Here is a 9749-nt window from a genome sequence, read left to right as displayed (position 1 = left end):
CGGGGGGTTTAGAGAGGGCCCCCTCCTCCGGAGGGGGTCCCGGGGGGGAGGGCGGGGGGGGAGGGGGGTGGGGGGGTAGGGGGGGTAGGGCCCCCTCCGGAGGGGGGTGTCCCTGGGGGGGGTCGGGGCGGGCCCCCTCCGGAGGAGGGGCCCGGGGGAGGGGGCGGGGCGGAGGGGGGAATCCCCCCCTCCAGTCCCGGCCTCCTTCCCCGGACCCCTCCTCCGGACGGGGCTCGGCCCGGCCCCCTCCCCGGGACCCCCTCCTCCGGACCGGGGCCCGGGGGGAGGGAGGGGGGCGGGTGGGGTGGGGGGGAAGCAGAGGGGGTCACGTCACTCTGCAGCGTGAACACATAGAGATCACCGCGCAAACGAGCAGCCTCCCCTGTCCTGCCCTCCCCACCCCACCCGCCCCCCCTCCCTCCCCCCGGGCCCCGGTCCGGAGGAGGGGGTCCCGGGAGGGGGCCGGGCCGAGCCCCGTCCGGAGGAGGGGGTCCCGGGGAAGGAGGCGGGGACTGGAGGGGGGATTCCCCCCTCCGCCCCGCCCCCTCCCCCGGGCCCCTCCTCCGGAGGGGGCCCGCCCCGACCCCCCCCCAGGGACACCCCCCTCCGGAGGGGGCCCTACCCCCCCTACCCCCCCTACCCCCCCTACCCCCCTCCCACCCTCCCTACCCCCCCTCCCCACCTGCCCTCCCCCCCGGGACCCCCTCCGGAGGAGGGGGCCCTCTCTAAACCCCCCGCCCCGACCTCCCCGGGGAGCCCCCGTGTGATGTGGGGAAAGCCGGAGCCCCGGCGGTGTCGGGCCGTGCTTGTGAACTGCAAGGGGGGACCCGCCGAGCGGGCCCGGCCCCGTGTGGGGCGGGGGCGAGGGTGGGGGCGCCGGGCTCCGGCCCTCTGGGCTTTATTCTCCGGCACCCCGAACCCCGCGGGGCGGGGAAAGAGGGAGAGGGGGACAGAGGGTGGGAATGGGGGGCAGAGAGGGTGGCCGGGGTCAAGGAAGGAGGGCAGGTGAGGGGGTCGGGGTGTGCAGGGCAGCAGGGAGGGGGACAGGGGGAGGTGGGGTGGGGGTGCAGGACGGGTGGAGAGCAGAGGATGAGGATGGAGCACAGGTAGGGAGGGCAAGGAGCAGACGAGGAAAGAGGAAAGGGGAATAGGGGGAGGTGAGGGGGAAGGAAGGAGGGGGAGAACTGAGGGGGAAAGGGGCGCAGGGAGAGGGGGCAGGTGGGAGCCGGGGTGGGGGGGAGGAAGGAAAGGAAGGGTGGAGGGATAGGGTATGGTAGGACAGGGCAGAGTGGGGTATGGCAGGGTAGGGTAGGGTATGGTAGAGTATGGAGAGGGAGTAGGGGGGGACCGGGCCGGGGGAGGGAGAGAGGAAAGGAAGGGTGGAGGAGTAGGGTAGGATAGGGTAGGGCAGGGTAGGATAGGGTAGGGTATGGAGAAGGAGTAGGGGGGGGACCGGGCCGGGCTGGGCCGGGGGGGGAGGGAGGGGAGGGCTAGGGGGGAGAGGGAGGGGGGGGGTTGGGGGGGGGAGGGTGTAGGGGGTGGGGGAGGGGAGGAAGGGAGGGGAGAAAGGAGGAGTGGTAGAAGAAGAGAAGTGTAGAAGAGATATAAAGAAAAAGAAATACAGAGAAAAAGAGATATGGAGCCCAGAGCGGCAGCATCCTCCCCCGCCGAGCGCCGAGGGGCAAATGGCTCCGCGGGGCCCTCCCCGTGCATTAAATCCCCCCAGGCCCCGCCCCGCGCAGCCGCTCTGGGGCCCCGCGCACCTGTGCAGGCCCCGCCCCTCCCACCGGTGCCGGCCCCGCCCGCGCCCGTTAAATCCCGGCCGATCCGCGCCCGCCCCGCTCTGTGCGGTGGATGCTCATCCCGGGATGCGGCGGGACCGTCGCTCGGAGCGCTGCGCGGAGCCACGGACCGGGGGCTGCTCCCGGCGCTGCGCGGAGCTCGAGGCGCTGAGGTGAGGCCGGGAGCCGGACCCGGGCCCCGGCAATGCGGGTCCGGATCCTGCCGGTGGCTGCTGGGGGTCTTGGGTGGAGCTGCTTCTCCCTCGGCGGGCGGGCTGCGGGTCCCGGGGCCGCAGGACCGGGGCGAGATCGGGATCGGGACCGGGATCGCCGCGGGCGGGAAGAGTCGCTCCGGGACGGGCGCTGGGACCGAGCTCGGCGCTGCCGCTCCTGCTCCCACTGCGGCCGACGTGGGGCTGGGGTCCCGCCGGGGCTCCGGGCAGGTCCCGCCGCGGCCGCGGGGAGCCGGTGCCGGTGCCGGGCCCGGCGGGAGGGCGGCGCTTCCCCGGAGCGGGCTCCGGGCGGCGGCTGGAAGCGGGCGGGGCGCGGGCACCGCCGCTCCCGGCCCCGGGAGCCCCCGGCCGCCGCCGCTCCCTCAGCGCCGCCCGCCCGCGGGGCGCCCCCTGGCGGACACGGCCCGGCCCCGCGGCGGCCGCTCCCGCCCGCGGCCCCGAGGCCCCCGCCCGCCCGGCCTCGGGCGGAGCAGCGCCCGCAGCCCCCTGCCCCGGGCCCGCGCCCCCGGGGGCTGCCCCCGCCGCGCCCCCGCCCAGCGAACTGCCGCTCCCGCTCCGAGCGCGGCCGCGGCGGGACCGGGGCCCTGCCGGGGCTCGGGCCGCTCGTCGGACACGCCTGCCGGGTGAGACGCGATGCTCTCCCTCCCGCCTTTCCCCCGCTTTCTCCGTGGCTCGCGCTCTCCAGTGCTAAAACCTCTGAGTTTAAGAAGTCAGTGAAAACTGTTTATTCTTTATTTCCAGAGCACAGAATATTTTGAGTGTGAAGGGACACAGAAGGAGCACCGAGTTGAACCCTTATGTGAATGGCTCATCTGGGGATGGAACCCACAACCTGGGCATCTTCAGCACCCTGCTCCAACCGAGCCAATCTCAGGTTACAGCAATGCCCTGCCTGGGATGGGAATGCCAAGTACCAGCAAGGGAATTCCTGTGCCAGTGCAGCTCCTTCCTTTATGCCGATATTGCTTCACACACCAGCCCCTGGAATGGCCATAGGGCAGAGCTCCGTGGCTGGTACCTGACCACGGAACAACACAGGTGAGCAGCTGTGTGACAGCACAAAGCTCTTCCCATAACCCTCATTTCCTGCCCTTTCCAGCATTTCCCCGGTGGCTGTAAAGGTGCTTGTGCCGCGTCCCTTTCCAGGGAGAAATGATCAAGACAAGCCCTGAGGGTTCCCTTGGTCCGTGGCCGAAGTTCTTCTGGAGAGTGCCAGGGCCGGTCCCGCCTGCAGAGGGGCGTTTCCTGCGGGTGAGTGTTCACAGCCCAAAATTGCGGTGGGGCCGAGGCCGGGGCTGCTTCTCGGCCCCGGAGCTGCAGGGAGCCCTGGGTGACTCCTGCTCGGCGCCAGGAGCGTTCCTCGGTGCTCCCTCCGTGTGTCCCGGCCGGCCGGGAAGGCGGGGCGGGAGGAGGCCGGGAGCCCCAGGAAGGGAACCGGCCCCTCTCGTCCTCGGCCCGTGCAGGGGAGGAGCCGTGCCTCGGTGTCCCGCCCGTGGCGCGCAGCGTGCCCCACGCGCGGCCCGGGGACGGGCGCTGGGATGCCCGGGCAGCGCCGGGACGGACACGGATCGGGGGCTGCTCTGAACGGGCCCCCGGAGACGCTGCGGCCCGGACAGAGCCCGCTGACGTCCCAAAACCAGCCCGAGGAACGGCTGGCAGCGCCTGGGAATGTCGGCACGTTGGGTCTGCAGAGGAGCTCAGACAGCAATTCCCGGTGCCGAGCTCCTGGGGCTCCCACACCCCCACCAGGTATGTCCCAGCCAGCCCCAATCCCTTCCCTTCCAGCCTGGGGCCATCCTCCAGCAGCAGCGTTAAAGCCGAGGGAATTTCCCTCACAGAAACTGAATCCCCAGCAATGCCCTCGGAAGTGCCTTAAAATAAAAGGTCAGAGGTGGATGAAGTTTTGTTTGGGTTAAGTTTGGAGTTTTCCAGGGAGCCAGCTGGAACTGCAGAACTGAGGGCCAGCTTTCACAGGTGGCTCACACTGCAGGTGCCCTGAAGGCAGGGATGTGCATCCCTTTCCTCAGGGAGAAGAGCTCCCAGAGGCCCCTCCCGAGGCTCTGGAATGAACTCAGCTCCTGCAGGGAGAGATCTCCTCCCCTGGGCACAGGAGCTGCCTCAGCAGGGGCCGGGAGCGCGTCCGGCCAGCGCCTTCTCCTGCTTGGAAACGTCGACCGCAGCCCGAGCTCGGGGGGAATCTGCTGAATTCCAGGGAGCTCTGGCAAGAGCCCCCAGGGACATGGCTGGGGATGAGGGCTACAAACAGCAAATTCTATGGAACATCAGCCTGTCCTTATCCCTTCCTCTTGAGCTTCCTTGGACCTCTGCTGGTTCCTGGCACAGCTGGTGTTAAATAGGCAGCTCTGCATGGGAATATCCAGGCTCCAGGAGGCACTGTGAGCTTGTTCCAGCAGGAATTCAGCAGGGAATTCAGGGCTATAGCTATAATAATGACTCTAAACAGCAAGGCTGAACCCCAAATCTGGGCCCCACACTGGGAACAATCTTTGTGCTGCCCTGTCAGCCAAAGCCCCATGGCTGGGAAATTTCAGTAGCCAAAGGTGTGGAATTATCTAAATCCCAGCAGCCAGTGTTTTGTTCTCTATATATTACCTGTTTTTAAAACCCAAAACCACATGGTTTTGTATGTCTCATCCAGTAAATTCTATTCCTTACAAATTACATCAGGTATTTTTTCCAGAATACTTCTACAGATTATTTCAAGCTTTACCCCCAAGGTCTTCCCAACCTGTCCACTACTCATTACCTCATTTTTACATCAAAATACTAATTCTCCATCCTGGAGAAAATATCAGTTTCTACACCCAAAACTTACATTACCTGTCCACGAGCGATTGCCTCAGTTTACCTCATGATGTTCATTCTCTTCCCTGGGGAATTTTTCACCTTGCCCCCCCAAATTTTCCCTGCCTGTCCCCTTCTGATTTCCTCATTTTTTACAAGAAAGCATTCTTTCTCCACTCTGGAGATTAACACAAGCTTTACTCCCAAAATTTTCCCTACCTGTTCACTACCTATTACCCCATTTCCACCTCAGTATTTTCACTCTTTATGCTATGGATGCTTTCAATTTTTACCCCCCAATCATTTCCCTACCTGTCCATAATTGATTACCTCAGTTTGGCCCATGAAGTGCATCCCCTCTGCTACAGATCACCTCAGATTTTACCCCTGAAATTTTTCCTACCTCCTCACCTCTGAGTGAAGAGTACTTAATTTTTACCTCACAATATTCATTTTCTACCTCAAGTTTTATCCACAAGATCTCCCCACCTGTCCACAGCAATTCCCTCAGTTTACCTCAGGATGTTCCTGCTCTCTCCTAGAGATAATCTCACATTTTAGCTCCTCAATTTTCCCTACCTGCTCAATACTGATTACCTCCTTTTTACCTCAAAATATCAATTGTTTCCTCTAGAGGTTAACTCAGATTTTATTACCAAAATTTCCATTTTGTCCCCTGTATGCTAACCAGATTTTAAAACCAAAACCACACAGGTTATGTCTCTTATCCCCAAAATGTTCATTCTGTCCTCTGCAAATTACATCAGATTTTTTCCCAAAAACACTTACTGTTCCACATAATTACCTCAGGGTTTGCCCCCCCAATTCTTCCCAATGTTGAATATTGATCACTTCATTTCTACCTCAATATGTTCATTCTCTGCCCTACAGATCTTCCCAAGTTTTACCCCCAAAATTTCCTTGCCTGCCCCTAGTGACTGCCTCAGTTTGTCAGTGTTCTCTCTCTCCCTAGAGATTTAATCAAGTTTAACCCCTGAAATTTTCCTTTCTACAGCTTATTACCTCCTTTCTACCTAAAATATTTATTCTCAACCTTTAGATTATTTCAAGTTTTGCCCCCCCAAATTTCCTTACCTGTCCTCTACTGATTCCCTCATTTTCCCTTCAATATTATTTACTTTCTACCATGTAACTTTTGTCAAGATTTACCCCCAAACTGTCCATCTGTACCTAATTTTTACTTCAAAATGTTCATTCTACAGATTACTTCATATAATTTTTTACCCCAAATTTTCCCCATCTGCCCACAACTGATTCCCTCACATTACCTCAGGATGCTCATGATCTTTTCTTAAGATCAGCTCAAATTTAGCCCCCAGATTTTGCCTACATGCTCGGTACTCATCACCCCATTTGTTCATTCTGTACACTTGAGATTTTGTCAAGTCTTACCTCCAAAATTTCGTTGCTTATCTACTACTGAGTACTTCATTTTTACTCCAAAATATTCATTCTGTCCCCTACAGATTATATCGAGTTCTACCCCCAAATCTTCCTCCTGGTACAATATCAATTAACTCCTTTCTACTCCAAAAATTTTCACTCTCTCCCCTAAACATCACCTCAGCTTTTCCCTCAAAAATGCCACCGTGCTCCCCTCGACACACAAACAGTTCTTGTGTCCCCTCTCAACTGCCCCAGGTTTTCAGCTAAAATTGTCACCTCTGTCCCCTCTAACTTAGCCCAGGCTTTCCCAGTGAGGAGCTGCAAGGAATTCAGGCAAATGACAGCAGGGAACAGCTGTAAATTCAAAGGCAGAAAGAGAAGATCTACTGGGAAAGGCTTCAGAAAACATTTCTGCAGTTAATAATTAGTGATTATTTCCAGTTCCCCAGTGAGAAGAACATGAACTCACAGACATTCAGGCCTGGCAGTCCCCTGCAGCGAGAGCTCAGCGCACATCCACAGAGGCAATTCCAGCATCTGAAAGAAAGGAAGAAGAAGAAGAAGGTGATTGATTTCTTCTGTTTCAGAGTTATTTCAAGTTCTCAGACCCAAACCACCCTTTGCTCTTGCTCTTGGCCGGGTGAATCCTGAGCCGTGGGCACAGGTCTGGTCATTCATGCTGATGGGAGCGACGCTTTCTGGGGGAAATCCGCTCATTTCCAAAGTTCACTGCCTGCCCCTGCCTGATCTGCGCGGCAGAAAACCTCTTCCATGGAGGGATTTTGCTCCATCTAATCTCACCTGCCCAGGCTGTTCCATGTGGATGGGACAGGCTGGGGCAGCACAGGCAGACACAGCTCTCGGCGCTCCCTGCTCCAAACACAGCCCTGGGCTCCTCTGCAAACTGCCTCTGCCAGGAGGTTTTCTCCAGGAGAGCTCCAGGACTGGCTCATGGCAGGGGGAGATGAAGTTATCACAAAGGGAAGTAAAGGATAAATACTCCTGTAGGAGCCTTTGGGATCTGCTGGGCTGAGCTGGGAAGGGGACATTCATTCCCTGCAGTGCAAATGCACAACCGCCTCCAGCACGCAGCAAACGCTGTCAGGTGGGCTCTGAAAGCAGCACTGTGACAAACCTCACCGTCACTCTTCCCTTCAGGGACTTTTGCAATCGGTCTCTGAAGCTGACCAGCCCCAGAGCTCTGTGCAGCTGCTCTGGAGCAAAAGGATCCTCCCGGGGCTGAGGCCCATTCCCAGCCATCGCTCCCACGGCGGCCCAGAGGCACCACTGGAGCTCGTGTGTGGGGCTGGCAAGGGCTGCAGGAGGACACAGCCCCAGCTGGGGCGGCCCAGAGGCACCACTGGAGCTCGTGTGTGGGGCTGGCAAGGGCTGCAGGAGGACACAGCCCCAGCTGGGGCGGCAGCGGCAGCGGCAGCAGCAATTCCCAGGGCCTGGCACGGCAGAGCCAAAGGCCGGCGCTGCCGCGGGAGGCGCGGGTTTCGTTCCGCTCCCTGCGCTGCCGCGGCCCGGCAGGAAATCTCCAGGGGGGCAGAAACTCTCAGGGGACACAGAATGCAGCATCTGTCACCCTGGTCCTGGCTGAACTCAGCGTGTGGGGCCACCCCCCACAGGTAACCACTGACCTGAGCCGGATCAGCCTCAAACACCGCCCCAGCTGTCAGCTCCCGGCCGCTCCCGGGCTGCCGCCGCTCTCTCTGTGCCTCAGCCTTGGGGGCTGCAGGGAGCAGGGCAGGGACAGCCCGAAGCCAGGGCAGAGCCCTCCGGGTTTGCAACACTCTGGGGACAGCTGGGGACTCACCCAGGGCACGGGCAGGAGCAGGGAGCCTCCGGCGCGGGCCGGCGGCGCTGGCGGCTGCTGGGTTCGGCCGCTCAAACACCAAAGCTCTGGGCAAAGGTGGGACGAGTTCAGTGTCCTGAAAGTTTCCTGTCCTGAAAGGGAGGAGAAAATGGAAATTAAGGCCACTGTGGAAGCCAAAGGCTCCTGCATTTCCCACTTCTGTTCTGATTCCTCACTACAGGGTTCCATCCATAAAAAATGAGAGCTGACACCAAATAAAAGGGCCCCATTTCAACTTTTTTCCCTACTGTTTTCATACATAAAAAGGATGCCCATTTTTTCAAACTGCATTCTTTGCCTAATTTTATCAGAACCATTTCAATTCCAGGCCCCACTTGTGAGTTATTATTGTGACTTTGGGCAAAGGAAGAGAAGGATCTGTTCCACACGGGTGTCATCCCACAGGGAACAGCCCTGGGCCAGCCCCAGCCTGGGCTGAGCACGCTGCCTCCCTCCCCCATTCTGGATTCTGGCTCCAGGCCAGTCCGAGTTTCCCCCCATTTTCCATGTCTAGAGACAGGAAATTGTCCTGGTCAGGGTGCAGGACCTTAAACTGCACATTGATCTGGGGTTTGCTGGGATTCCAGCAGGGAATTCATGGTTTTACAAATAAAAACTCTTCCAGGGAGCAGCACTGAAAAGTTGGGAGCTGCTGCTTCACCACACGGTGTCAGCAACAGAGAGGAAACACAAAATGTGAACCCAAAACCAAGGATAAAATGATTCCTCCTGCTTTTAGTGGGACCAGGGTTAATTCTGTCCTGGAATGACAAAGAACCTCTCCCTCAGACCCCCAGAGACCCCTCAAAAAGCCAAAGTGCAGCAGGAAAGGAAGGAAGGAAGGGCACCTCTGCCTCACCTGCTGGGGACAGCACAGGTCCTGCTGCTCCTGGGGACTGGGAATGTGTCTGGAGCCAAAAGCTCCTTCCCAGGCTGGAGAGCCTTTCCTAAAGCACCACCTGTGGGAAGCAAAGGGCTGTGGGAGACATGGAGAGGGAATTTACAATAACAATCAAAACATTAGTGGGAAAGAGCAGCAAGGGAAGCAACAATAATTCCAGGGGAGCAGGGAGGAGGCTGAGCTTTAAACGAGGTTTGAGTGAGGCAGCATCACTGGGATCTCTGAAGCACAGCTCCAGGTCTGGGATTCCAGGAGCAGTGCAAACTCCCTCTGTCCAATCCCTGCATTTGCCTCCTGCCAGCACTCAGCACATGTTTGGCTCAAGTGCTCCACTGCTGCTGCCTGGAGGGATTGGGAAAATGGGCTTTAAAGCCCTTCCCCCAGGGCTGGCTCCCAGCTCTGCCTGGGGAAAGCATCTGACACCTCTGGCATGTCAATGAAATCCGTCTCCTTAACTTTGAAGATGCCCTGAATAAACCCAGGGCACATCAATAAACCTTTCTCCCCAAGGACAGCCCCAGGGAATGCACAATTTTCCCTATGCCTGGTCAAACAACCCAGCAGGCAGTTTTTGGGGAGAGATCCAGACTCTTGTCTCTGGCTGTAAAACACTTGCAGAGGCTTTGGAGTTCATACAGGCTTGTCAGGATTTGGATACTTCACTTAAATTCCATTCAAATACTCAGGAATTGGAAGTGTCCTAAAGGCTCCTTCACTCACACTTTAATTTTGAGCCCTCTACCACGGATGAATTTGGATGTTCT

At 58.8% G+C, this 9749-nt stretch overlaps 1 protein-coding gene across 2 annotated transcripts; it reads left to right on the top strand.

Moving 5' to 3' along the window:
* The first annotated feature begins 1835 nt into the window (after positions 1-1835).
* LOC120753781 (uncharacterized) lies at positions 1836-9288 on the top strand. Of its 2 annotated transcripts, XM_040066473.2 has the most exons (4): positions 1836-1954; positions 2756-3052; positions 3136-3265; positions 6668-9288. In XM_040066473.2, exons 1-4 carry the CDS (start codon positions 1869-1871, stop codon positions 6875-6877), a joined length of 723 nt encoding a protein of 240 aa, XP_039922407.1. In that variant the 5' UTR covers positions 1836-1868; the 3' UTR covers positions 6878-9288. The 2 variants fall into 2 exon arrangements, with proteins under 2 accessions (XP_039922407.1, XP_039922408.1); XM_040066474.1 differs by lacking the exon at positions 6668-9288 and having other exon boundaries at positions 3161-3481.
* Positions 9289-9749: the final 461 nt, after the last annotated feature.

This window comes from Hirundo rustica, chromosome 6 (assembly GCF_015227805.2).
Source record: "Hirundo rustica isolate bHirRus1 chromosome 6, bHirRus1.pri.v3, whole genome shotgun sequence".
Lineage (NCBI taxonomy): Eukaryota > Metazoa > Chordata > Aves > Passeriformes > Hirundinidae > Hirundo > Hirundo rustica.
Note: the sequence above shows the minus strand (reverse complement) of the source record. Positions and strands in the feature narration are given on the sequence as shown.

What these genes read in the sequence shown, in the direction of transcription:
- LOC120753781 (XM_040066473.2), top strand. Translation starts at nt 1,869, where the DNA reads ATGCGGCGGGACCGTCGCTCGGAGCGCTGCGCGGAGCCACGGACCGGG. An exon ending in GCGGAGCTCGAGGCGCTGAG is followed by an intron (nt 1,955 to 2,755) that starts GTGAGGCCGGGA and finishes CTTTATTTCCAG; the next exon opens with AGCACAGAATATTTTGAGTG. An exon ending in CTGACCACGGAACAACACAG is followed by an intron (nt 3,053 to 3,135) that starts GTGAGCAGCTGT and finishes GTGGCTGTAAAG; the next exon opens with GTGCTTGTGCCGCGTCCCTT.